Source organism: Lagenorhynchus albirostris, chromosome 1 (genome assembly GCF_949774975.1).
Source record: "Lagenorhynchus albirostris chromosome 1, mLagAlb1.1, whole genome shotgun sequence".
In the NCBI taxonomy this organism is placed as follows: Eukaryota; Metazoa; Chordata; class Mammalia; order Artiodactyla; family Delphinidae; genus Lagenorhynchus; species Lagenorhynchus albirostris.
In genome coordinates this window covers 129,967,411-129,995,390 of record NC_083095.1, presented here as the reverse complement: position 1 = coordinate 129,995,390, position 27,980 = coordinate 129,967,411, and the positions used below count along the sequence as shown (strand labels likewise).

General features: G+C 47.1%; 1 protein-coding gene across 6 annotated transcripts in view; it reads left to right on the top strand.

Moving 5' to 3' along the window:
* Positions 1–22,278, top strand: part of HEXA (hexosaminidase subunit alpha) — a 38,495-nt gene extending 16,217 nt beyond the window's left edge. For 2 of the 6 annotated variants that reach the window (XM_060153435.1, XM_060153454.1), the window contains exons 2-14: positions 10,821–10,913; positions 12,622–12,687; positions 14,301–14,347; positions 14,899–15,009; positions 15,876–15,977; positions 16,464–16,596; positions 17,505–17,685; positions 18,626–18,712; positions 18,972–19,044; positions 19,708–19,891; positions 20,059–20,149; positions 20,844–20,948; positions 22,034–22,278. In XM_060153435.1, the coding sequence (XP_060009418.1) occupies positions 10,821–10,913; positions 12,622–12,687; positions 14,301–14,347; positions 14,899–15,009; positions 15,876–15,977; positions 16,464–16,596; positions 17,505–17,685; positions 18,626–18,712; positions 18,972–19,044; positions 19,708–19,891; positions 20,059–20,149; positions 20,844–20,948; positions 22,034–22,097 (1,337 nt within the window). In that variant the 3' untranslated portion in view covers positions 22,098–22,278. Of the gene's footprint in view, positions 1–10,820; positions 10,914–10,998; positions 11,357–12,621; positions 12,688–14,300; positions 14,348–14,898; positions 15,010–15,875; positions 15,978–16,463; positions 16,597–17,504; positions 17,686–18,625; positions 18,713–18,971; positions 19,045–19,707; positions 19,892–20,058; positions 20,150–20,843; positions 20,949–22,033 lie in introns of those variants that run through there. The other 4 variants (XM_060153446.1, XM_060153466.1, XM_060153473.1 and 1 more) reach the window with 3 other exon arrangements.
* The last annotated feature ends 5,702 nt before the right edge of the window (positions 22,279–27,980 follow it).

Sequence of the window (27,980 nt, the reverse complement as noted above, 5' to 3'; positions counted from 1 at the left end):
CCTCTCCCGTTGCAGAGCATAGGCTCCAGATGCGCAGGCTCAGCGGCCATGGCTCACGGGCCCAGCCGCTCCGCGGCATGTGGGATCTTCCCGAACCGGGGCACAAAGCCGTGCCCCCTGCATTGGCAGGCGGACTCTCAACCACTGTGCCACCAGGGAAGCCCTAAATTAATTTTTTAAAAGACTTAAAAGAATTTACAATCTCTGGAAGTGGAAACACAGACATATGGTAACGTGTGATTTTTGCTGATAACTGAGGTACAGGTGCTTTGGGAACACCTGACGTGTGTGTGTACAGGGGGTACATTTTGAGAAGACTTCCAGTAAGAGCTGTCTAATGAGATCTGAAAGGAGTTAATGGAGGTGGAGTTATTAATCCACACAGAAAGAAATGCATGTAGGAAAGGCCTTTAGGAAGAAGCTTCCATGACATATTCAAGAAACTCAAGGTCAGTGTGGTCAGTGTGAAGCACGCACTGAACTTGAGGGATCAGCAAGTTCTGAAGCTAGTGAGGTGGTAGATGCAAGGTCATGAAATGGCCTGGTGAGCCCTGATGAGAACATGAACTTTATCCTAAGGTCAAGGAAGGCCAATAAAAGCCATTAAGCAGGATAAGTGATGTGACTAAACTCTGGCTGCATTGGGGATTGCTGGGGAATGGGACTAGAGGCAGGAAACCCAGTTAAAAGGCTCTTATAGTGGTCTAGATAAGAGATAAGAGTGGCTGAAGTGGGTTGACGGCTGTACGGACAAAGAAAGCTAGAAGGATTGAAGAAAAACTTAGCAAGTGGATGTCCATTGACAGATAAATGGATAAAGAAGATGTGGTATATATACACAATGGAATATTACTCAGGCACAAAAAAGAATGAAATAATGCCATTTGCAGCAACCTGGATGGACCTAGAGATTATCATACTAAGTGAAGTAAATCAGACAGAGAAAGACAAATATCATATATGATATCACTTATATGTGGAATCTTAAGAAATGATACAAATGAACTTATTTATAAGACAGAAACAGACCCACAGACATAGAAAACAAACTTATGGTTACCAAAGGGGAAAGGTGGGGGGAGGGATAAATTAGGAGGTTGGGATTAACATATACACACTACTATATATAAAATTGATAATCAACATGGACCTGCTGTATAGCACAGGGAACTCTATTCGATACTCTGTAATAACCTGTAAAGGAAAAGAATCTGAAAAAGAATAGATACATGTATATGTATAACTGAATCATTTTGTTGTATACCTGAAACTAACACAACATTGTAAATCAACTATACTCCAATATAAAATTAAAAAAAATTTTAAAAAGAAAAAAAATTCAGGAAGTGGAATGCTTGAAGGTGGGGGTTATGATGGAGAGGGGGTGTGAGCATGGCTCCAGATTCGTGATTTAGGAATTTGAATGTGTTCAGCTGCCATTCACAAGGATAGGGAAAACAGTAGGAGAGCAGGGAAGGAGGGAAGGAGTGAAAAGAGAGAGAGACAGATTGATTAAGAGCTTTAGAGGCGGATGGGAATGATTAAAAGTCAGTCTGATTTTGGACCTGTTGAGTGTGAGGTGTCTGTTTTCTAGCAGACAGTTAGCTATATGGTACTGAAGCTTGAGAGAATGAGTTGGGACATTTCCGAGTCCAAAAGTCACCTAGGATAATAGCTAGCCTCCGGATGGAGAGAAAGACTGGAAACCAGAATCCCAATCTTGGGTAAATAAAGAAGTGACAGGAAGTTGCAGAGTGTCGTGACAAGGAGAGGCTCAAGATTTTACAGCTGAATGTCATGAGCCACAGAAGAGAGGTGGTGGTTGTTGTTGCTGCCCTTGATTGTAGAGGGTGGATGGCCTGGAAGCAGCCCCATAGCTCAACCCCAGAATGTGAGAGGAGCTGCTGCTCAGAGCAAGTGGTAGGGGCAGCAGTATCCTGGGGAGAGCCAGGCTTCCGTTAAGGAGGAAGTAGAAAAGGCTGTGGGTGTCGGTCATTGAATAACCATGGAGTAAGGCTCCAGAGGGTTGGCAGGGATGATGTGTAGTACAGGTGGCTTGGTGGGGAAGAGGAAACAACCCTTAGAGAGATGGGAGTGTTGGCCCAGAAATGAGCAGAGGTGTTTATGTCCTGGGCAGAGTGACCAAGGATGATAGCAATATGACACAGTAGACTTCCATGACTATAAAACCATGCCAAGGAAACAAGTTCCAGAGGCAAGCAAAAGTTCATGTATGTATGTATATGTACGTGTATATATATAAGTGAGAATTTACTATATGACAAAGGAAGCATTTCCAATCAAAAGTGAAAAGATGTATTAGTCAATAAATATGTAGGGATGACTGGTTATCCATTTGGAAAATTTTTAAATCTTTACCTCATGTCAAGCACAGAAGTAAATCCCAGGTGTATTAAAGATCTAAGGATATGCCGTAAAACTATTAGAAGGAATCAAAGGAGTGATTCACGTAGTCCCAGGGTAGAGGAGGTCTTTCTAAGCAAGCCAATAAAGGAAACCATAAAGGAGAAGACTAACAGATTTGACTACATACAAATTAAAGCAAAAGAACCCATAGGTTAAAGACAAAATGAGGCAAATATTTGCAACCTTAAAAGACAAGGTTAAAATCTAGAAACAGCTCTGCAAATCAATAAAAGAAAATTACCTTTAAAAAAAGTGCAAAGGGGCTTCCCTGGTGGTGCAGTGGTTGAGAGTCCACCTGCCGAGGCAGGGGACACGGGTTCGTGCCCCAGTCCAGGAAGATCCCACATGCCTCGGAGCGGCTGGGTCCGTGAGCCATGGCTGCTGAGCCTGCACGTCCGGAGCCTGTGCTCCACAACGGGAGAGGCCACAACAGTGAGAGGCCTGCGTACCGCAAAAAAAAAGTGCAAAGACAAATGAACTTATCTACAAAACAGAAACAGACTCATAGACATAGAGAACAGACTTGTGGTTGCCAATTGGGGTGGGTGGAGAGAGGGATGGACTGGGAGTTTGGGATTGGTAGATGCAAACTATTACATATGTTTGGATATTACATATGGAATGGATAAACAAGGTTCTACTGTATAGCACAGGGAACTATATCCAATCTCTTGGGATAAACCATAATGGGAAAGAATGTAAAAAAAAGTATATATATATATATATATGTGTGTGTGTATAACTGAGTCATTTTGATGTACAGCAGAAATTAGCACATTGTAAATCAACTGTACTTCAATAAAAAAAATGTTTCTGTTGGAAAAAAAAAGTACAAAGAATATGACCAGGAAATACAAAGCAGTGCTCAAATTCAATCAGTATTAAAGAAATACAAATTAAAACAATGCTGTATTTCTTTATCAATCAGGCTGGCACAGATGAAACAGAAGTGACGTAGTCTAGTTTTGGAAGGACGAAAAGATGGGCCCATATATTTTGGCTCAGATAAACTAGTACAGTAATTTGGAAGAGTAATTGGCAGCATCAAAACTAAAAACTTTAATATTTTTGGCCTAGAATTTCCACCTCTAGGAATTTTCCTACCAAAATCTCTCACAACTGCTTTAACAAAGAATATATATATGAATATTTACTAGAGCATTGTTTATAATATTGAAAACTTAGAAGCATTCCCAAATGTCCACAAAGAGGAGAGAAGTTAGGATTTTCACCTTTTTTTAAAAAATAAATTTATTTATTTTTGGCTGCATTGGGTCTTCATTGCTGCGCACGGGCTTTCTCTAGTTGCGGTGAGTGGGGGCTACTCTTCGTTGTGGTGCGCGGGCTTCTCATTGTCGTAGCTTCTCTAGCTGCGGAGCACGGGCTCTAGGCACGTGGGCTTCAGTAGTTGTGTCACATGAGCTCAGTAGTTGTGGCTCGAAGGCTCTAGAGTGCAGGCTCAGTAGATGTGGCACACAGGCTTAATTGCTCCACAGCATGTGGCATCTTCCCGGACCAGGGCTCGAACCCGTGTTCCCTGCATTGGCAGGCAGATTCTTAACCTCTGCGCCACCAGGGAAGTCCCCCAGATTAAATTTTAAAAGTAAAGGAAAAAAGAAAACTTTTAACTACAACTTTTACAAAAGAAGACAGAAAGGAGAATATTCAGGATTCACCTATGGGCTAGATGGATTGTATCAATATTTCTGAGTAGGTATTAGTAGTCTCTGGTGGGTGAAGAATCTTAGGACTTGTGGGAAGAGGCACCACGGTCCAGACTGAATCCAGCAGCACTATGGAGGGGCTCCAGGCTCAGGGCAGTTGGATTCTCAGACTCCCACTCTACAGGGAGAAGTCTGACAGGGGTAGTTTTGCCTCTTCCCTAGACACACCAATGCTCTTGTGTATCAGCTGCTTCCCAGGCTTGGAATACCTTTTCCCCTCTTGGTAGCTGGCAAACACCAACTCAGGGTTCAAGGTCCTGCTCGTAGGTCCCCTTCCAAGGTTAAGCCTCCCTCTCTGCCTCTGGAAAGAGGCAGCTATAATATCTACTGTAGCCTTTATCACACTGTTTTGTAATTGTTGTTTATATTCGTCTCTCCCACTAGACTGTGAGCTCCTCAAGGGCAGGGACCAGGGCTTGTTTTTCCTTTTAACTGCCCCAGCACCTAGAACAGGTCCTGATGCACAGTAAGTGCTCCATGTATCGTGGTTGGAATGAGTGGGAAATGAATGATTCCAAGGGCTCTCATTAGGCCAAATACAGGGAGAGGAAGCCTGGAGGCCACACATATGAAGCTGGGAGTGGCGAGGAGGGGGAGGGTGGGGGGTGGGGGCAAAGTGGGCGTGGAGAACCAGCGTTGGCCCCAGTGAGGAGAGTGCCAGGACTGCGGGGCAGGATAGACCTGAAAGAGTGGGATGTGCCAAAGGCTGGGTTGACTTCCCTAGTTTCCACTCCAGAATCCAAACCACATGCCACTTTATAACCAAAGTGAGTGGTGTTTTCTTTATGCTGCTGAGATTCTGTGAATTAAACACACTGATATGGTGGAAATGTTTTGATTCACAGAGGAGCAGGGTGGGTCGAGGGACAGGCTATTATGCACTGAGGTAAAGACGTGGCTTCTGGGTACCCTGTTGCAGGAATGAGTTCTCCCTTCCAGAGAAGTAGAAAGACCTGAATCTTCGGATCTGTGGACCGAGGAGTCTTCAGAGCAGTGTCTGAAAAGGCTCTTTCTGGATGTCTGGGTGTCTTTACTATTCCCCACCCCAGTCCCAGAACTTCAGAAATACTAGGTTTGGGTATATAAAAGTAATCTCTACATTAACTGTTCGCCATTTATACCTGATTATCGTATAGCACAATCATTATGATATGTAGCATTAAATATGCATTTTAAAAATTCTAGCGTCATTCATTTTTTTTCCAGCAAACATTAATTGAATGACTACCATGTGTCAGGCACTGGGAATACAAAGACACTGAGATAGGTCCCTTCTGTTGAGGAACTCACAGCCTTGGGGAGGAGACAGACAAATAAACAGCCTATATTAAGATATCTTTTATGAAAAATGTATGTATATGTTGCTTCATGATCACATAGGAAGGTCTCTTAGGAAAGGGTGGGGGACTGATAGAAAGTTTTAGAAAAGGAAAAGCAGAGCTGTTTCTTAATCAGGTGAGATGTGGAGGCAATGAAAAGTCTGTTTCAATTGGAGGAAGCAATACATGCAGAGAAAAAGAGGGAGAAAATGTGGCATTTTCAGAGTTCTGTAAAGAGTTCATCGTGCTCCTGTGAGAGTTCCCCCACGGGAGCAGAGAAAGATGAGGGTCGAGTTCGTACAATCATCCAGCAGATTCTGCACTTTATCCTGAGAGCTGTGGGGAACCATTGTAGGCTTTTGAGCAGAGATTTTCATAATCTGATTTTCATATTAAAAGATCACAAAGGATAAGAGATGGAAATGGGATATATATGGAGGCAGGGAGAGCAACTGGGAGATTTTTTTACAGTCCAGGTGAAATTTCACAAGAGGCTAAATTAAGGCATTGACCCAATGTGGGTGGGAAGATGGTGGTGATGTCAAGAGCCAGGAAGGATTCTGTAGTTATAACACTTAGTTGGGTCTTTCTTTTTAACTGCTGTAATCTCAGTGCTTAGCACAGGGTTTGGCACACAGACAGTCAATAAGTATGAGTGAATAAACTTGCGCTCTACTCAGAAGGATGGGAGAAGGAAGAGGTTTCTGGTCTGGGTAAATCAGTAGATGGTGCTGTTATCAAACTGAGAGAGAAGGTCAGCCAGGAAGAGGAATGAAGAGTTAGTTCAATTCCGTATTTAAGATTTGAAGTGCTTTTGAGACATTTGAGTGGAGGTACTGTATGACTCTAGAGCTCCAGAAGAGTTGGCATGGAAAGGTAGATCTGAGAATCATCAGTCTACCGTGGGAGTGGATGACGTTGTCCGGAGAGCGTATAAAGTGAGGAGAAAAAGAGAAGTCTGGAACCCTGGGGATACCAGCACGTGGGGGTGGGTGAAGGAAAAGGAGAATGAGGAAGCATGTTCAAGGAGTTAGAAGGAAAACCAAGACAGAGCAGTGTCCCTTAAGCTAAGGGAGTTTAGTTTCAAGAAGGTCAGGGCTGTCTGCTGTCTGATGCTGCCAAGAGGTCCTGAAAGTGTTAGTACCATGCTGCCTCTGTACAGCAGGGATTTTTGTCTGTTTTGATCACTGTTGTATCCCCAGCACAGAATAGCCTGGCTCATAGTAAGCACTCAGTAAATAACTTGAATGAATGAATGAATTTGTTGAAAAGGATCCCTTGAATTTAGCTGCAGAACTACAGGCCCTTGGTGAAGGCATTTTCAAAGGAGTGATGGTGAAGGAAGCCAGATTATAGTGTACTGAGGAGTAGAAAGGAGGTCAGGAAGTGGCTACAAAGAGAGGACTAAGGATGGCCAACTTCATGAGCACCTCTCGTGTGCTGGGCACTGAGCTAAGCACTTCACACGCTTTAACTCATTTAATCTTCTCAACAGCCCAGTGGGGTAGGTACTGTCATGATCACCAGATGAGGAACCTCCAGCTCAGAGGGGAAATAACTTGCTCAGGGTCCCACAGCTAGGAAGTGTTAGAACCCAGATTTGAACCCAGATCTATCTGACTTTGAAATTCAGCACTGAACTGCTCAGGCTCCATTTCCTCTAGAGTTTCTTTTGTAACTGGAAGGAGAGAGAAAGAGTGACTGTTTGAGAGGACCTGGAGTCAAGACTAGGAAGACTTGCCAAGATTTTAATGCTGATGGGAGAGAATCAGCGAAAAGAAATAATTTGAAGATTTGGGGGGAAAGGGAGATAACTTATACAAGAGGAGCCTGAGGAGAGTTGCAGAGCACAGGTGAAGGGAAGCCCCTTCCACCAAGGTAGGAAAAGGAGAAGGTAAAGACCAGGTGTGAGTTGCAGGTATTTTTGTCAGGGAGGAGCAGGGAAGGTAGAGGTGGATGATTGCTGACTGTCAGCTGAGAGTACAGGAGGTTGTGATCCAGTTATGGACTTGAAAGTTGTACCAGTCTGAAATAGCTGTTGCAGAGAATAGAAAAAAGCAGTGGTGGAGAAGCAGATTTTCACGATTGGCATCAAGGGCCCAGCCAAGATGAGAGACCAGGATAGGTGCACGGAAGGCAGATGTTAGATTGATCCAGGTTGAGGGTTTTGCCCACTGTGTGCAACCGAAGACAGGGACAGGCTGTTGAGAGTATTGGCTAGATTGTGTTTGAGGTGATGGGTCACCACATCTAGGGCAGCAGTGAAGGAAGTGAGGATGGGAGAGGATTGAGAACAGAAAGGGAATGGAAGGATCATAGTACTGGCATCTGGACAAAGTTCAACAGCGGGAGTTTGGTAGTAAAAGGGTCTAGGATTCCCTTGTTCTCGAGTTCCACATCCAGAGCTGACCTGTGATGAATAAGGCTAAATTGTGCTAAAAAGGGGGCACAAGGGTAGAAGACGAACCGTGGTTATCTCTTCAGAGAACAAGAGGGGTGCCAAAGATAACCTTTTTTTTCTTTTTGCTGTAAACACTTCTGGGCTGTTTGAATTTTTTTAACTTCTTAAATTTAAAAAAATACAAACTTTTCAGTGAACCCAAAGAAAAGAGCAGGCTTCCATGAAAGCATGGGGGATGAGGGAGCTGCAGAGATGGGAGCAGTGGTCTAGAATGGGACCCCGGAGTATGTGATCTGTCTGTGGAATCACGAAGTACTGGCTCTGAGGAGCAGCTGGGACCTGGTCCCACCCTGCCATTGTTTATCAGGGAGGAAGTGGGAGCCCCGAGACTCGCTCTGCTTGGCAGCAGCAGGGGCACAACCAGAACTAACCCTTCCTGATCTCCCAGCTCAGTGCTCTGTTTTCCATGCTGCTTCCTGAGCACTTGAGGCTTCAGAATTTCCTGCTGTCCCGCCCGGGCTCATTGCGAGCGTTCCCGTGCGATCGCTGGTGAGCAGGCTCTTTGCCAGACCCTGCTTCCCACACCTCAGTTCTTCCCAGCGCAGGGTGTGTGGGTGTTTGTAGAGGCGGCTGGCTTGTCCCCTGCCTATTTCCTGTTCTCTTCAGAGTGGCAACTTGGAGGCGGAAAACCACAATGATGGTCTCTATTTACATCCTTTAAATGACCCAGTGTCCCTCCTGTTTTGTCAGCTCTCACATCACTGCGTCCCCTGGTCCTTCCTCCTCAGAGCTTGTTTAAGCAGCAGCCATGACTCTGTGTCTTCTTTATCAGCCCAAACCCACGTGAGTCACTGAGAGCACTTAGGACGGGGCTTCTTCACCATGAGATTGGTGGTCAGGGGTGGAGGGATGAGCCCTTAAATTAAGGGCATTGTTCTAGGGGAAAAATCCTTTCATTTTTGTCAGATCTTCAAAGGAGTCTGGGACCTTCCCCACTAAAAGACCATGGATTTAGAGAATGGAGTATAGGTGTGTTTTAGAAAAACAAAAATATAATAACAACAGCAGTTAGATGTTTTCTTGTCTTCTAAGTAAGTTCAGATAAACCTGGTGTTTGTGCAGCCTCTCTCGTCATCAGGACAGTGACCGTGGCAGTTGCATATGAATAGTTGTGATTTCTCCTCAGTTTGGTAGACTGAGGTCCAGAGGATTAAGACTATACAGCTCAGGACTTTTGTCCTCTTTTGCATGCCCGCCTGGGTAGATGTGCACATGAGCTCTCCACACAATGATATTGGGGCTCCACAATGTGTGGGGTCAGGTGGGGATAAGGAGACAAGGGATGAGGCCGTGGTTGAAGGAGGGGATATTCTTTTATAGTTTTCTTCACGCCTGCCTCTCAGTGAAGTCCTCCTTGGCCTTTGGGGTTTGTAGAGATGGCCTGTCTGCTTAGAGAGCTTGAGATGGCCCTGCACATTCTGCTTTGAGCGTGCTCTCTGCCCTGAAAGTCTGGTTGTCCTCCTGTGTTGTGGGGATGAGTCTTCACTGTGTTGTGGGGATGAGTCTCCAGGGTTTAGAATGGAGCTGTGAGTTGGCCCGTCCCAGGATAGCCTCAAATTCTCTTCTGCCTCCAGGGTTTAAGCAGGCATTAGTGTGGGGCAACAGGGTATTTACAGGCAGGGGAAAGCACATGTTTGCTCATCATGGTGGGAAAGGGCCCCTGGTTGGCTTGCTTCCCGGCCGGCCTGAAAGCCAAGATGCAGCCACGTGGTGTCGTGATCAGGAGATTTGAGCAGGCTTCCTTGAGATGGTTCAAGGCTCCCGGGTCCCTTCTGCCAGTTTGGTTTTGAATCCTCTCTCCCTGCTTTTTGCCAGGCCATCCTACCCCTGACTTTATAGTTCCACAGGAAGTCAGGGGTGTTGTGGCGCCAGTGGGGATGAATGTGGCTGCAGAAGAAGAGCGTGGGAGTGCGCCGAGGCTCGGGCTTGGGGTGGCACCATCGGAACCACCAGGAAGGTCATGGAGAAGCACCAGTGGGAGGGTGGGAAGAGACAGTACATTCGTGTTTTGGCTTTTTTTTTTTTTTTTTTTCCTGCGTAGACTGGGATCTGTTAAACGATATTAGATAGTATATAGTTGTCTCCTGCTGGGTGGCTTTCCGCTGTTGGGAAGAAGTCTGCCTTGAACAGAGAACCTGTTTGGGAAGAGGAAGGAAGGAAGCAGGATGGGCTGGTGGCCACGTGCCTTTGCTGGAGTGCCCGCTAGGTCATCTCAGGCCTCCTTTGCACAGGAGATCCTCCTGTCATCTGCTTCATCTGCTCACGTTAGCTCCTGAGCCTTTACAAAGTTGGAAGCTTTCATCTGGAGCCCTCCAGAGCAGTGCTACTTCAAGTGCCCGTCTGCAATGAGATGAGAAGCATACGCACCAGAACGTAAAACTGTTCCCTTCAACAAGATAGCCTTGTTATGAAAAATGTTAGACCTAAACAGTGTGTTTGCTCTGACATAGTTGCCTCACACTCTGGAGTCATGTAAGCTTCCTATCTGGTGACCCACCAGTAACACCGTCTGCAGATCAGCAGCTAATCTGCAGACCACACTTTGACTAGCAGTACTCTAGAGCCACCTTTAGTTCAGAAGCGGTTGTTGAGGTCTTCGAATCATGTGCTTGGCCTCTACAAGTCAGAAACAGAGAGCCCAGTTACAGAGAGCTGCTGCCAGGTCAGTCATACACGGGCCAGGCGGGTTACTGGGGAGAGCGGAGCACGACCAAAGTGACCAAGTTGAACAGATGACTAGGCAGTGCCAAGGGCAGATCCGTCCCCTCCCCCTTACCACAGGCACACAAGCTGAAGGGACCAGAGCCAGCAACCCTTCTGTAGGGCCTTAGTTTTGCCTGTTGTTTCTGGTGGCAGGTCAGCCTCACTGAGTTCATCCTGTCCTTGCAGGAAAATGGCATATGTCAGAGAAGAATTCGTTGGTTATCCTTGTTGTCACTCCTGGTTGTGACCAGTTTCCTTCTTTGGAGTCTGTGGAGAATTGTAAGTACCGCCTTGTTCCCTGTTCGAGAAGAGAAAGCACTTGTCTGGAGCTGTAACTCCAGATGGCCTGGCCTAAGTTGCAGATGCTACGCCTGCAGCCCTCCATGAGTGTGGGGACCAGGGCTCACCAAGTGCCCAGAGCGGTCAAAGGTGAATTTTTCCTATGCAGTCTAACCAGCGTCTGACAGTTGGCTGTGAACATCACACTGGCTATTCACTGAGTCCCACAGGACACCTGCCTTCTGGACTGAATATAATCCCACTGGCATTTTGGGAACTTGTACACTTTGCTGATTTTCTCTAAGAGACCCTACCCTGGGAAGAGAAGGAGTTTTCGGCCGTTTGAACCAAGATGAAGTCAAGGCGTTGGTTCTGTGGCTGCCACCCGACTTTCCTGAGCAGCGGCATTTGGGGACGTCTCAGTCTGCAAAGTGAACATTCAGGTCTTGGCTTCTTCCTTACATTCCTGATGGAGTAGCTGAAGCTTGGAGACAAAAGGACAGGAGGGTGATTTCAAAGGCTCTGGGAATGTCGTAACCTGGACTCACCCCTCCAAGCATCCCTCTCCCCTTCATACTTGGAGCTAAAGCCTGGCAGGAGTTATGTTTCCAGTGGGGAAACTGACCCACAGGGTGGGTGGTGCTTTGTAGAGGAATCTGTACCCGCCTGCCCCTCCTCACACACTGTCTTCCAGGGCCTCGGAGCCACTGGGTGACTACCCTCCCACTGTGGCCCCAGGCCTGAGTGCAGCCTTGCTTGCTCAGGGAACGCCTCCCCTTTGAAAGAAGAAAAATGTTAAGCTTTTTTTTTTTTTTTTTTTTTGGCCGCGCCGTGCGGCATAAGGGATCTTAGTTCCCCTACCAGGGATCAGACCCACGCCCCCTGCAGTGGAAGTGTGGAATCTTAACCACTGGACCACCAGGGAAGTCCCTTGTTGTTATTTTTTGTTTTATAATATATTGCATTTTTATTCCTAAATGAAAGAGAACTATCCACATATAATGGAAAAATCCACATGGGTGACAGCTTATCTTTTTTTTTTTTAATTTTATTTATTTTTTTATACAGCAGGTTCTTATTCATCTATTTTATACGTATTAGTGTATATATGTCAATCCCAATCTCCCAGTTCATCCCACCACCACCACCACCACCCCTCCCTGCTTTCCCCCCTTGGTGTCCATACATTTGTTCTCTACATCTGTGTCTCTATTTCTGCCTTGCAAACTGGTTCATCTGTACCATTTTTCTAGATTCCACATATATGTGTTAATATACGATATTTGTTTTTTCTCTTTCTGACTTACTTCACTCTGTATGACAGTCTCTAGGTCCATTCATGTCTTTACAAATGACCCAATTTCGTTCTTTTTATGGCTGAGTAATATTCCATAGTATATCTATACCACATCTTCTTTATCCATTCATCTGTCGATGGACACTTAGGTTGCTTCCATGACCTGGGTATTGTAAATAGTGCTGCAGTGAACGTTGGGGTGCATGTGTCTTTTTGAATTATGGTTTTCTCTGGGTATATGCCCAGTAGTGGGATTGCTGGATCATATGGTAATTCTATTTTTAGTTTTTTAAGGAACCTCCATACTGTTCTCTTGTTGTTATTTTCTAATCCAAGGATTTGCACAGAACATGTGATTGTAATCTGAGGGTAGAAATCCTTAACCAAATGGGGTCATTTCTGTCATTTCAGACACCCTGACCGTAAATGACGAGCAGTGTTTCCTCCTCTCAGAGACTGTCTGGGGCGCCCTCCGAGGTAACAAGATGGGGCTGACACTGGGAGAGAGAGAAGGATGTTGTGGGAAGGTCGACCCTGGTGGGGTAGGGGGCAGGACTAGGGGCCCAGCGAACACCCCCACCTTAGGAAGCTTGCTTTATGGACCAGTTGGAGTATTTCCCCAGCTCCCTGAAGGGAGTATTCTTACCGCTGTCTCCAGAAGTTGACAGGTGTCAGCCTGTGCGGGGGCAGCCACTCCCCTGGGCAGGTGCTCTGGGGAAGCAGGGGGCAGGCAGCTGGGGAGAGAGGCCCACTCTGCCACAAGCACTGCTTGTTCAGCTCTCCTTTCAGACACATGATTGGAAAGGTTCTTTAAAAACTAGATCAGAAGGAATAGATACATGTCAAAAAAGAGGTAAAGAGTGGTAAAATATGTAGAACTCTATTATTTGGGGAGAAAATGAGAACTTTGCTAGCTAACGGGTGATAGGCCCCCCTGCCCTTCTTCTTGGCTTACTGAAAAGGTATTCGGTCCCTAGATACAGACTTAGCCAAACAACTCGACCGCTTTTGGTAAAAGGTCTGCTGGTGAACGATGAGAGAAATTCTCACTGAACTCCAAATGTTGTTTTGGTTTGTCTTTGTTCCCCAGCTTCTCCTCCCCTCCCCTGTGTTTTGGAGAAACAGCATGCCAACTCCCCTTTCTACCTCTTGTAGCTTTTGTGTGGGTGTTAACTATTAGGCAGGTTAAGGTAGGGGAGATCTGGGACCCCGAGTGCTAGGCGTCAGAGTCAGACTGGAGAGAAGCCCAGATGGTACACTGGAAGTCTGCCTCAAATGAGCTACTGAGTGACCATGAAAGTCTCACAAATTCTTAAATTCTGAAAACTTAGGATTCTGGGAATCCTTCACAGGGCTTCTGCTGGATTTTCAAAGTGAGGCCCCAGCTGTTGAGAACATCTAGTGCTCTGGACTCAGCATGCCTGCCCTTGGGCTTTGCTGGAATCTAGGAGTCTGTGTCCAGTCTTCTGGGGCAGTTGCTGCCTGCCACACCTCAGCTCCCTATAGCTGCTTCTCTTCTCAGGCTCTGAAGAGGAAAAGTGGAGGCTTCTTTGTCTTCTAAGTCCAGCTGTGGACCCACAAGTTTCTGACTGAGTTTATGAAACTCAAGTCAATGATCACATTCTCACAATTCAGTCTGGGAGAAGTGAAGGGGCAGCAGATTGGGGGCCCCTTTTTCTCAGCTCCCTTAGCTCCTGATGGGTATTATCCATGGAAAGCTTTAACCCCTTGTGAGCTGGCCTGTTCCTGCGTCTGTCCTCATGGGCACACATCTTGGCCTCTCTTCTTAATATCTTTGTAAATTCAAGGCTTAGGAAGTATAGATAAGAGGCATGTGGGTTAGTGTATTGCTAGGAGGGGCACAAAAACCCCTCACGCTGCCACCTCCCCAAATAAAATACAGAGTAAAAATAGAGACTGGCTTCCTACTATCCCCTTTTCGTAACTGTTGAGAACCATCAAGCCTACACTAGATCCCCTCTCGCCGTGTGCCCAAGCACTGTGCCGTGCCACATGGGAACCTTCCAAATGGTTCCAACTCTTTACCCACCTCCCTAAGTCTTTCCATCTGCCTCTCTACTTCCCTGCAGGTCTGGAGACTTTTAGCCAGCTTATTTGGAGATCTCCTGAGGGCACGGTGAGTGTGGGCCCTAAAAAGGGCTCCTTTTAAATCTCTGGGACACACACACACACACACACAAACACACAAAATCTCTGGGGTTTGCTCCCAATGTTGAGAGTCCTGGAAATGTCTTATTTTACCTTAAACAGAGTCCTGGTGGCTTAAGATGGCCCCAAAAAAGAGTATTCAAGGAGATATGGATGGAAACTGGTTTGGTAGATTTTGCCAGTTGGGGTATAACTTAGTTCCCCTGAGTCATTGTTTAGACATGACCTTGAGACCACACTGCTTTGAAGAAAATATTAACAGTCAGTGAAAATTTGGAATGTGTGGGCTGAGTGGTATGTGGGACACCTGTATTTGGCTGGCATGGGACAGTTGCTCTCTGGACAGGTACCTGCTTATGGTCATTGAGGTAGAGGTGTGCGGTGTTTGTGGAGACAGTTACCCTGCAGAATAGTCACAGGTTGGCTTTTCAGGGATCTTGGAAGACTTTTCTCATCCCCCTCCACCCCACTGGTGAATTTCCTTTGAATCTTAACATGTTCAGTGTTTGGTCCACACAGTTCTATATCAACAAGACGGAGATTGAGGACTTCCCCCGCTTCCCTCACCGGGGCTTGTTGTTGGATACGTCTCGCCATTACCTGCCACTGGCTAGCATCCTGGACACTCTGGTAACCAGGCCTTAAGGCCTTCTTTGCCCTCAGGGTTCTGGGGTAATGGGACAACAGATAGATCAGGTGCCATATTCTTAAAGAGTTACAGAGAGAATGTGCATAACTTAGTGAGCTCCCGGGAAAAATGTAAAAGATGACCTGCTCCAAGATTCAAAAAAATAACAAGAGTGATTTAAACCTACCCCATTTGGCTACTGAGGACCAATGTCCAGGCTATCTCCAGCGATGCAGGAAGTGGTTTGGGGAATTGACTAAGCAGAGCTAACTTTAGTTAGTACAAAGTCATAGGAAAGAGATGTCCAAAAGCCTTAGCTGGGGATGGTCCTCACTGTCTTGAATTTGATGGGCAGTCTGACCTGACAGTTGCTGATCTAGCTCACGTGTCTAACTTTTCCTTTGCTCTCCTGATGGAACCAAAGACGTGGACACATCCACCAGTTTTGGCATCTGAGATTTATGGATCATGGGGCTACTAAATTCACAACAGACCTCACCGTCTGGATAAACACTAGTCAGACAACCCAAAACAAATGGCAGGAGGAAATATTAGTTTTCAGGGTATTGTGGGGCTTTCTGAAGACCCCAGGGTACCACGGAGCTGCAGCCCTCCTCTCGATGTGACCATAACTCATCCCCCAAAGAGGAGATACTACTTCTGTCGGCCATCTTTGCATGTGCAGGGTCTTCCCCTTCCCTCCACGCCAGGCGCAACCCGATGCGAAGGTTTGATAGGGAGAACCCGTGAACACTTAGCAGGAAGCTGGGCAGGTCGAGCCTGTTAATGTGTGTGGAGCAGCCTGCCAAGCTTGGGGCTGAAGCCGGAGAAGTTGTGCTGAGTTAACTGTGCGTGCTCTGACCTACAGGATGTCATGGCGTACAATAAATTCAACGTGTTCCACTGGCATCTGGTCGATGACCCTTCCTTCCCATATGAGAGCTTCACTTTTCCAAACCTCACCAAAAAGGTATGCCTTAATTTCGCCCAGACCAAGTTGATGGCTTGAAGTCTGAACCTGGCTATGGCGCCCTGCTGGCAAGGACACCAGCTCTCCTCCTAACCAGCCAGTTTTAGGGACACACTGACATATAGGGGGCGGGCACTGGATTTGGAGTCAGGAGACTTGAGTTCAGGTCCAAACTACACCATTAATTTGCTCTGTGACCTTCAGGAGAGAATCTCTCCTGGTCCCATCTTCTTTTTATTTATCTATATTTGGTTAGCTGGGCATAATGACTACCTTATTCATCTCACTGGCATCACGGCACTGAGATAAGATAGTAGATGTGACAGCTTGTGGGAAATTATGATAAAGTTCCTTGAAGACCCCTGATACCAAAGGGCTCTTGGTAGATTTTCTGATATCCAGGGGAGTCCAGAAGGCATTTTGAGTATCCTTTCCTCTGCCAGCCTTCAGGAAATGAGGTCCTGAATGGTGTTCTGTACCTTCCAGGGGTCCTACAACCCTGCCACCCACATCTACACAGCACAGGATGTGAAGGAGGTGATTGAATATGCGCGGCTTCGGGGTATCCGTGTGTTGGCAGAGTTCGACACTCCCGGCCACACTCTGTCATGGGGACCAGGTAAGAATAATGTCTGGAGGTGGAGGGAGGCTACTGATTCCCCTCAACGGGACTTTAGGATATTGGCTCTTGGATGTAGCATGCCTCAGCCTTGGTCTCTGGAAGAATGTTTTCCATCAACTTTTTCCACTGGGAATTTAGATAGGCAGAATTTACTTTGGGTGAAGGAGGCCGCTTCTGACTATTAAAATATGGGCGGGGACTTCCCTGGTGGCTCAGTGGTTAAGAATCCGCCTGCCGATGCAGGGGACACGGGTTCGAGCCCTGGTCCAGGAAGATCCCACATGCCGCGGAGCAACTAAGCCCGTGCGCCACAACTACTGATCCTGTGCCCTAGAGCCCGCGAGCCACAACTGCTGAAGCCCGTGCACCTAGAGCCTGCGCTCTGCAACAAGAGAAGCCACCGTAATGAGAAGCCCATGCACCGCAACAAAGAGTAGCCCCTGTTCTCTGCAACTAGAGAAAGCCTGTGCACAGCAACAAAGACCCAATGCAGCCAAATAAATAAATAAAAAGGGCAAATTCTTCTCAGACGTCCTTGCCTCATGATGCCCTTGTAGGTTGTTGTGCCCTAGCGTGGAAGAAAGATTTTGCCAGTTTTGCTGGATCAGGCTCTCTGCTTTTCTGCCCATAGGCTACGTGAGGGCAAACTTTGGGACCAAGGGTGACCCCTGCTGGCAGAGTGTGTCAAGGCAGGAGTATGTGTGTGCCAGTTGTCTGTGTAGGATTGTGGACATACTTGTATTTCTTTGATTGTCACTAAATGCTCATAATTACCAGTGTCTGTGAATGCCTGAGTGTTCCCGTCTGTGTGCATGTAATGTCTGAACGTGATTGTCATCATGTATATGACTGTATGTGGGGTCTGTGTATTTGTGACACTAGTGTGAGATTCTCTATTGCCTTAGGTGTCCCTGGATTATTAACTCCTTGCTACTCTGGGTCTCACCCTTCTGGAACCTTTGGGCCAGTGAATCCCGCTCTCAACAATACCTATGAGTTCATGAGCACGTTCTTCTTGGAGATCAGCTCCGTCTTCCCAGATTTTTATCTTCACCTTGGAGGAGATGAGGTTGACTTCACCTGCTGGTATGAGCCCTGTGACCTTCCCATCCTGGCCTGATGAACTGCCTACTCAGAGTAGAGGTTAGCCCGTGAGAAGCTACCTGTCTCAGGTGTTCCTCATCTGTCTCCATCCTGATGGCTCAGGTCTTCGGCCTTTTCTCTCTCCACCTACAGAGAGGCCCTACCTGATTTTGGCAAGGCTGTGAATGTGAAACTCTCCTTTCCTCCTGTCATAGCCTTGAGCTATTTACAGAAAAACCAGCTCTGGGCACAGATTGTCTTGGGAAAATCAGGATAGAGAAAAACAATCCCTGCTTTTGGCAGCTTAAAATAGTCTGGTTGAAGAGACAGGACACATATGAATTCGAGGCTAATATATGACAGTGTCTAGTTAGTATTACATTGTAAGCTTCCAACCCTCAGATCTGCTTAGCTCAAAAGAGGCTCAGGGGCTTCTTGGCGAAGTGGGCACTAGCACTGGATCTGAGGAAAGAGTGGAGGAGGGAAAAAACAAAATGTAGACCTTGTGGGGTAAGGGAGCTGCAATGGGTGACAGACAGCAATGCTTGTATCCAACTGGAATAAAGAATAAATACTAAGGGAAAAGCAGACTGTGCCCAGGGTGTGGGAGGTAAGAGACAGAAGACAGAATCCAATGTGCCGGAGCCCCAAGCCTAGACCTCAGAACCACGTGTCATAGCCCAGAGAGATTGATATGTGTTCTCTTTGAGGGTGAACTTGAAGCTCTGCAGATCCAGACTCAGCCTTTCTCAGCCTATGTCAGTGGCCCCCGTCATTTAATTTTGTTTAGCCACACCTCCCAAATTTGTGGCCTCTTGAGATCCTCAGTCGATTGGTTTTTCAGGTGAAAAAAAGGAGTTGTGGGAGGCCAGGTGATACATCCCCAAGCTCTGGGCTTTGAGGATGTCAAAAGAATTAATCTTCATTTTCTTTTGGGATTCAGGAAGTCCAACCCAGATATCCAGGCCTTTATGAAGAAGAAAGGCTTTGGTGACGACTTCAAGAAGCTGGAGTCCTTCTACATCCAGACGTGAGGAAGGAGGGAGGGAGGGGCAGGGTCCCTGGGGGTCAACTCCTGTGAAGTCCTCACTTTCCATAGCAGGACCAGGACCTGCTGGACCACTCTCTGGGCCCCTGAAGTGGTCCTTTGTCATGTCCTTTCGTTGGAGTGGTTGATTCCCACCTGGTCAGTCAGGAATGGGCCCCTAAGCAGGCTCAGCCCCCAGGGCACTGGCACCTGTAGCACAGAGCCTGTCTGAACTGAGCAGACATTCCCTTTACTCTCTAAGGCTGCTGGACATCGTCTCTGCCTATGGCAAGGGCTACGTGGTGTGGCAGGAGGTGTTTGATAATAAAGTAAAGGTGAGCCAGGGGCAGAGAGAAGGGGCCACCCTCGGTGCCTCCCCATGGTCTCCCATCCCTTCCCTGCTCCTGTGCGGGTACAGAGGTCTGAGCCCTGGGTGTGGGTGTCAGGGCCTCCATCTGTCTTCCCTCACTGTGAACTGAACGAGTTATTTCTGCTGCTAGGTTACTTGGGATTCCTGAGACTGGCATGATGGGTTGGGTTTTCCTGCCTGTGTCATAGACTAGGATCTTCCAGGTCTGCGAGCAGGGCTACCTTCTCCTTCATTGTTGAGCACTAAGATCCCAGCTTCCTGCCACGTCAGGGGCTCTGCAGGAACCTCGTCCCGTCCTCAGAAGCATCTGGAGATGCTTGGACATGGTAGCTCCTGATCTGTTGAGTCTCCTGGGCCCCACTGCTTTTCTCCCTTAGCTCACAGCTGGTGTTACTATCTCAGTGTAGACAGGGAAGCTGCAGAAGGACTGGGGGAGAGGCAGCAGGGAGCTCTCCTAGGGCCTGTGGGACCCTCGGCCTCTGCACTGGGCTAGAAACTCAGTTGTTAGGAGTCACAGAGAAATGCTTTGCTGCTGGGGAGCAGAGGGAACACACACCCCTTGGCCTGGGTTGCTTGCATAACACTGTGGCCCGGGAATCTCCTACTGCCCTTTGACCTTTCCTGACAGGTTCAGCCAGACACAGTCATCCAGGTATGGCGAGAAAAGATGCCTGTAAGGTACACGAAGGAGATGGAACTGGTCACCAGTGCCGGCTTCCGGGCCCTGCTCTCTGCCCCCTGGTACCTGAACCACATAACTTATGGCCCTGACTGGAAGAATATCTACATGGTGGAGCCACTGGCATTTGAAGGTAAACAGGGAGCTCTCCTTGCTGCCAAAGGCGGTTGAATGGGGTACAGGGCGGGAGGCAGGAGATTCTGGGCTGGACATTGCAGGTCAAGAGACGAAATGACCTATCTGAGGAGTGGGCCATGTTGGGAAGGCGGTAGAGGCCTGTGGTTGCTTGTTTTCCCTCAGGTAGCCCTGAGCAGAAGGCTCTGGTGATCGGCGGAGAGGCCTGTATGTGGGGAGAGTATGTGGACAGCACAAACCTGGTCCCCAGGCTCTGGTAAGGGCTACCTGGGGACGTGGAGGGTTGGGCCTGTGGGCGTGGGTTCTCCCTCACAGGCTCAATCCCGTCCAGCCTCGCCCAGCTGAGCACCCTCCTTTCAGGCCTGGGAGAGAAGGGGCATCGCAGTGTTGCCCGTTTGTATGTAAGTCACCTCCCGCCTGACTTGCGTATTTACTCCTCCAGCCCATAGATGTGTCGGATGGAGACTGTTGTCCCCATTTCACAGATAGAGATAAGGAGTCCTGGAGAACATGTTGAAAGAATGTTGCTTTCGGGATGGCTTGCCCAGGATCCAACCCTGAAGTGCATGGCCCTGTGATAAGACTCCTCTATGCTGTCTCCTCAGAGGCTGCAGCCCCTCACCAAGTCTGGCTGGGTGTATAGAGTTTACATTTTGAGAACAGCTGCTCGGCCACTGTTGTATCCGTGTTCACGACGCCTTTAAGACGTACTCTGGTTCCCATGTGTTTGGGAGAGGAGGAGATGGGATCACGATCCCCATTTTGCTGAAGATGGAGCTGGGCCCTAGAAGTCCCTGTGAGCCCTCCAGCCGGCTGTCACTCTGATTAAGGTGTTGATCATGTCCCTTGGCCCCGAGCTAGTCCAGGGTACCTAAACAAGAGGCTGTGGGTGTCCAGCACCCTTGCCAGGGATCCAGGGCCCAACCTGGTGCATGTCCCCTTTCCTGCAGGCCTAGAGCAGGGGCTGTTGCCGAGAGGCTGTGGAGCAACAAGATGCTGACCAACCTGGACTTTGCCTATAAACGTTTGGCACACTTCCGCTGTGAGCTGCTGAGGTACGCAGGCCATGGGCAGGTTGGGGGCTGAGGACCCCTACTGACAGGAAAAGAATACTGGTAATAGCTAACACTTGCAGGGGCATACTGTGTGGGGCAAGCCGTGCGCTCAGCCCTCTGCCAGCATTGCTTCATTGAATCTTTACCATAACCCTATGAGGGGGATGTAGTTTTATCCCCATTTCAGAGGTAGGCAGCTGACGCACAGAGCAGTTAAGTAACTTGCCCAAAGTTGCTCAGAACCAGGATATGAACCAGGCTGACTTCAGAGTCTGCGCTCGTAGCCATGGCCATGATTTTATGGGTTCTCATGACACCTGTGCCCCTGTTAGGATGGGCCTGCGTAAGATGGTCATTTCCCTGATTCATTCACTTACTAGGTCTTGAGGCCCTAGGGGAAACAGCCTAGTAGAGAGGGGAGTCCCAGGCTGAGAGCCAAGCATGGTGGGGTCTAAACCTCAACTGTCTGTAATTTACTGGGCGACTTTGAGCTAGTTCCTTACCATCTCTGAGCACATAACTTATTTGGGTAATAAAGGAGGCATGCCTAAAGGTACCCTAAGGAGATTGGTCAGGTCCTGGAACTTGTGAGGCTGAGACCTAAGGATGGGATTTCATGTCCACACCCAGTGCGTGGGCTGGACAGTGCCTCGGTTCCCCCCCCTCACCACATTTACAGAGTTTTAGAGCCATTAATGGGGGCTCCGTGGGCCAGGAGCACTGGGCACCCCTTAGGCATCCAGCTTGTTTCTAAAGAGACTGAGTTATTTGGAGCTGGAACACAGAAACAGGCAAGTTAGAAATACAGAGGTGTTCCTCAAGGTTCCGGGGTGTCCCTGTATCAGAATCACCTGGGGCACCTGTTCAGATTGCAGATTCTTGCCAACACACGGCCCCACCCCAAGCAAGAATCTCTGGAAGTGAGACCCCCCCCAAGGAATTTTGGTGTCTAGTGGCAGTTTGAAATCCACTGAACTGGGGGAAGGGGAGACCATTGGTTGTGGTGGAGAAGGTGTTGCTGGGGCCCAAGACCGACCCCCTTCCGAGGGGCTCATCTCGCCCTGTTTCTTTACGTCCTCTCGCAGGCGGGGTGTCCAGGCCCAGCCCCTCAGCGTAGGCTACTGTGACGTGGAGTTTGAACAAACTTGAGCAAGTACCCCAGGCACCGAGGAGGCTGCTGGCCCTAGGAGAGCGGTAGCGGGGCCAGGCTTCCACTGTACCCCCTCCCCGGGGGACGGGGCCCCTTGCCCACGTGCCTGTGTGCCTGGAGACAAGGGGGCTGGTGTTGGTGCTGGTGTCCAATAAAGAGTGATGTGGCGTTTTTCTATAATGAATGTGGATTACCTGTGTGAAAAAAAATGTGAGTGGCCCTCGGGTAAGGGAGCTGCCAGAACTGGCCTTCTGCCCCTGAGGGTGATAGGGCTCAGCAGGGCCCCAGCCAGGTTGGGCTCAGTATCTGCCCCTGGAGGGATCTTATGAGTTGAGGGCTGGGAATGAAACCTGTAGCCTTTGTGCTGTCCTGCTCCACCTGAGTTATGATGCCTCTCCAACCCTACACATAGTCCAGACACATACCCCATCCTTAGACTCATCACTTAGACCTCCAAGGCTTCTGTAGACAGAAGACACCATAGGGGACCAAAGAAGTTCCGGGAAGCAGCAGGGGCTCCAGCCCCAACCTGGTCACAGAATAGCCCCTCCCCAACGCATACTCACAAACTTCCCTCCCCTAGAGCTTCTCTTCTGCTTTGCGTTTCTTGTTACTTCAACTGCATGCAACCATTATTAAAGATTGAACACATACTATGGTCTTGGCACTGTGGTAGGTGCCAAGAATTTGAAGAACTTAGTCCCCAGAGGCCCTGTTCAACTCCTCAAAATGGCAGCAACTTCCACCCCTCCTCCCACCCATTTTCAGTCCAGTAGCATCTTCTCAGAGAATTGATGGCGCAGCTGAGACCATGACAGGGAAGCCCCTGGGGGACCAAGAGGTGGGCATGTGGCTCTGGAAGAGTGTCTTTGCACAAGTTGACCAGTTTTCCCTAGGAGGAACTGGCTCATCGTGGACCCAGACTTCCCCCTAGTGGTTTCATGTTCACCAGTGACAGTGCAGCCCAGAGGCTGGGCAGTAGTGGACAGCAGCTGTTTTAGATGAGGATTTCTTTGACCATTGTTTTTTTCTTCTACCTGGTCCTGGGCTGCAAGGACAAAGGAGAGGTCCCAGGCATTTCTTTCAGAAAGTTTCCAATCTAGTGGATACAGAAACTTGGGGAAGGCAGGCCTGAGAAGGGATCTCAGTAAAATGTGGTCCTTAAATAGCATCCTTCAGTCCCTTGATCATGCTCCTTTGGGGACTTGGTTGGACATACACCAGCCTGGCCTTCTTGCACTGTTACCATAGGGGCAGGTTGGGCACCTTCTACCTGCAGAATCCTCTAGGGAAGGGGTATTCACACAGCCCAGATAAGCCGAGCCCAGGGCTCTGGCCTGGAGAGACATGAGCTAAGGCTCTACCATCTGTACCCACCAAAGCAGCACCCTTACTCTCTATTACCCGGAGAAGCCTTTGGGGTAGTCCCAGGCAAGGACCTGCAGAAATGCTGCTATACTTCAAGTGCCCCTGCTTCCTTTCTGATCATAACTGGAATATTGCTATTGTTTGGGATAAAAAGATCAGACACTAAGTTGTAAGTCTCAAGTCAATGAAGGAAGAGACCATGAAAACACTTGTATTAAAGCAGTAAAGGTCTACGATTTCTTACTCGTCTCGTAAACATTTTCTTTAATGTTATTTTTACAATTAAAAAAATCAGTGTGGCCTGATCAAGTGGTGGGATGTGCTGATCCCCAGCCTCCACCACTGCATCTCGGGGCCCACTGATCATGACAGCATTTACCTGAAGGTCATCATCAGACCTTGAACTGCTGACAAGTCAGAGACAGTGCCCGTAGCAACCGCCCAGTCGGTTCCGATGCACAAAATCACTGCTTCCCCACCTCATCTCCCTTAACCTGTCCCACCCTGCGCTGGGCCAGGCTCCTCTGGCCTGCTTGTGTTCTCTGTTCACCACCAGGGGGCGGGGAAGTGCCTGGACTGATTTCCTGGCTCTAGTTATCTTTGGGCACGAAGGGTCCGCCCCTGCTCTCCTCTGAATCTCCTAAGGATGCAAAGCAGCCTTAATGGGAATATAAGTAAAGGAGTGAATGGAGGCTGGGAGGACATTCACCTCCTTGGTAGGAGTTGAGGCAGTGAGCCAGGTACCCCTCCCTTCTTGGAAACCTGATGTTTTGAGGTGCACCTCCGTGGATTAGCATAGGGATAGGATAGCAGAGGACTTGGGAGCACAGGTGCTCCATAGCACTAGTGACGGGGGACACAGCAAGGGGCGAGGAAAGCCAAATGATACTTGGCTCTCCAAGGGACAGGTGAAAAAAGGATTCTATGATATAGATTGAATTTAACTGATATCAGTGTAGATGTACACGCCTAGTGGCAACATTGCTAGCACTCTAAAGTTGAGATTTTTATAGTTTTTGTCAATATCACTTGCAAGATTAATCAGTACAGGCTGTGACAATTGTGTATCATGTGCTTTTTTTTTCCACTAAGAAAGAAAATAAGTAGGAATTGTCTTTGTCTTAAAATCATTCTGTATTTTTTCCTTTATAAATAAACACTGAAAGTTTGAAAATCAGTGTCCCTTTATACTGTTAACAAATATATAAATAATATAAATACATATAAACTACCTTCAGTGAAACATTTACTTGTTAATTTTTTTTCAATACTGTTGACTCTAACTATATATGAATCTTCACAGTTGTTTTTTAAAATCCTTTTTGAAGTAGCCCTGTGTGTGTGTGTGTGTGTGTGTGTGTGTGTGTGTATTTTCCTGCATTTTTCAGTGAGGTTTTTAAAAATGGAAATGTCCATGAACCTTGCTTATTTTCACAGTAACAGCCATATTCTATCCACATCCATGTTAGGTCTTCCCTGCCACAGTAAGAACTTTTATTTAATGATTTCAAATGTTTCAAACAGAATACTGTAGAGAATAAAATAATACACACAGTATAACCACCACTCAGCTTTATCACATCTCAATAGTTGTATTTGCTTCAGATTTTTCTTTTTAAGAGATGAAACATTATATATGTCCCCCTTCCCGGTTCCATTCTCTTGCTTCTCAAAATAACCACTTCCTAGCTTTTATTTCAAATCTTAACTTCCTCTGGAATATCTGATACTTAGCTATGATTTTTCTTCATTGTTAATAAATTCTTTATGGCTCACTTCATAGCAAATTAGGAAGGGATGTTTTGGGAAGCCACTCAGAAAAGGGGTGTGTGTGTGTGTGTGTGTGTATAGATAGACCAGCTGGCAGGCAGACATGGGAAGAGGGACATCTGTGCTGTGCTGATGTGCTGCTGGACTTAAGAGAGGATGTTGGGGGCATCTGGATAATTATTTATTATAAAAAAGATATTTAAGAGGAAAATATTCAGAGAAAACTATGCAAATGTTTGTCTATACTCACATAAGTCAGAAATCTGAGTGAAGATATTTGGGGAAATCCATCCAGGGGAACAAAAATGCTTTGTCATTTTTTTTTTAAAAAAATATTATTTATTTATTTATTTTGGCTGTGCCCGGTCTTCGTTGTGGCACGCAGGATCTTTTCGTTGTGGCATGCCGACTCTTAGTCGTGGCATGCATGCGGGATCTAGTTCCCAGACCAGGGATCGAACCCGGGCCCCCGGCATTGAGAGCGCAGAGTCTTACCCATTGGACCACCAGGGAAGTCCCTGCTTTGTCATTTTTATGTGCTTGCTGTGTCAGGTGCTGTTATAAGCACTCGATTGGATGTTAGTTTAATCAATCCTCATCCCAACCAGTGAGGTAGGTATCAATATTATCCTCACCTGACAGATAAGGAAACAGACATAGACAGTTTAAATGATTTGTTCATGGTTAGATAGCTAGGCTGAGTCGGAATTTGTGCTCAGGGACTATGGATCCAAGCTCGCCTAGTTAATTCTAGCCTGTCCTGCGGCCCGCCATCAGCCACAGCTCCAAACTGAACCAGACATCTTCCTGCTCTTGAGCTCCACGTTCAGACAGACACACAGATAAAGCTGGGTACTCAACTATGTCTGGGCTCAATTTCCTCCCACTTTTCAAACTCTTCCTTACAAATCGTTCCTTTCAGCACACACACGTGCACAATCTCCCTTGTTTTTTTTTTTAATTTTTTTTTTGGCTGCGTTGGGTCTCCGTTGCTGCACGCGGGCTTTCTCTAGTTGTGGTGAGAGGGGGCTACTCTTGGTTGCGGTGCGCGGGCTTCTCATTGTTGTGGCTTCTCTTGTAGTGGAGCACAGGCTCTAGGCACGCGGGCGTCAGTAGTTGCGGCACACAGGCTCAGTAGTTGTGGCTTGCGGGCTCTAGAGCGCAGGCTCAGTAGTTGTGGCACACGGGCTTAGTTGCTCCGCGGCATGTGGGATCTTCCCGGACCAGGGCTCAAACCCGTGTCCCCCTGCATTGGCAGGCAGGTTCTTAACCACTGCGCCACCAGGGAAGCCCCATCTCCTTTGTCTTTAAACAAAAACTCTCCGGCCTGCTTTTTCTCAGTCAGGTTGCCTGAACCAACTGCAAGTTTGGCTCCATTTCTCCACTTCTCATTCAGTCCTCATGAAGGCTGCTCTCACTGAGGCCAACAATAACCTACATGTTGCCGAGTCGAGGGACATTTCTCAATAATAATGAAAACATTACTTGACCTTTCCTTGTATTTTGAGATTTTGATCACTCCTTTGATATTCATTCTTCCCAGACTTCTCTGACACCATCCTTCCCTGAGTTTTCTCCTACATCTTTCATGATTGTTTCTCAACCTGCATCACTGACTCTTGCAGCAAACTCACATCCCACAACCAATCATGTTTTTAAGGGTCTGTCCTCTTTCCTCTTCTATACTTTCTTCTCAGTGATCTCGTTTACATACAACCAAATCTTTAACTATATGTATATATCTATATCTATATCTATATCCTCTGAGCCCCAAACTCATCCACTTCATATCACCCGAAGCTCATGTGCCAGACAGAATTCATCACCTTTCTTCATAGCTCCCTACTCTACTCCTGTACCACTCTTCTGCCACTCATTTGAGCCAAAATCTGGGAATCATCCTTAATTGCTCCCTATCTGTCACAATTGCCTTCTCATCTGTCACCAAGTCACACCCACTCTGTATCAATAAATCTTAGAGCCATTTACTCCCCTCCATCTGCACTGTCACCATCTTTTTATAAGCACATAACATCTACCCTGAACTTGGAAGAGGATCCTGATGCACCTGCCTCAAGTCATCTTTTTAAGCTGCAAGTCAGGTTATGTCAATTTCCTGATTTTAATTTTTCCAAATTGCCCCCTTGTCTAATTCACTTAGCAAGGTATGTTAGTCTCCGACTTCAAGATGATGTGTCTCTTGAGCTCTCCATCATCATTTCCTGACACTACCTGCATTAGTCAAGACTTCTTTAGTTGCAGGGAAACAACTCAAATTGGCTTAAGCAAAAATAATGAACAAATAAAAAATAACATTGCCTCATGTAACTGCATGCCTCATGTAGCAAGAGTCAACAATTATATGATCCTAGGAATAAATCTAATGAAAGACATATAAGAACTTTATAGAGTAAATTATTAAAATTTTCAAAAACACCCAGATGTCTTTGGAAAGAAGACCCAAATATAGATATGTAACATGTTCAAAAATGAGATGACCCAATATTGTAAAGATTTTAAAATTATTTATAGATTCATTGGGATCCCAGTTAAAACCAAATTTTATTTTTATTCTTAATGTAATGAATAACAGTTTATTCAAAATAATAACAGTGATGTTATTGATTATGATACCTTATGGATAAGTGAAATAAATGACAGCAATGTTGTGAAGGATGGGAGGGGGAAATTGGGAATACTCTATTATAAGGTTCTTGTACTACTCATGAAGCAGTACAGTGTTA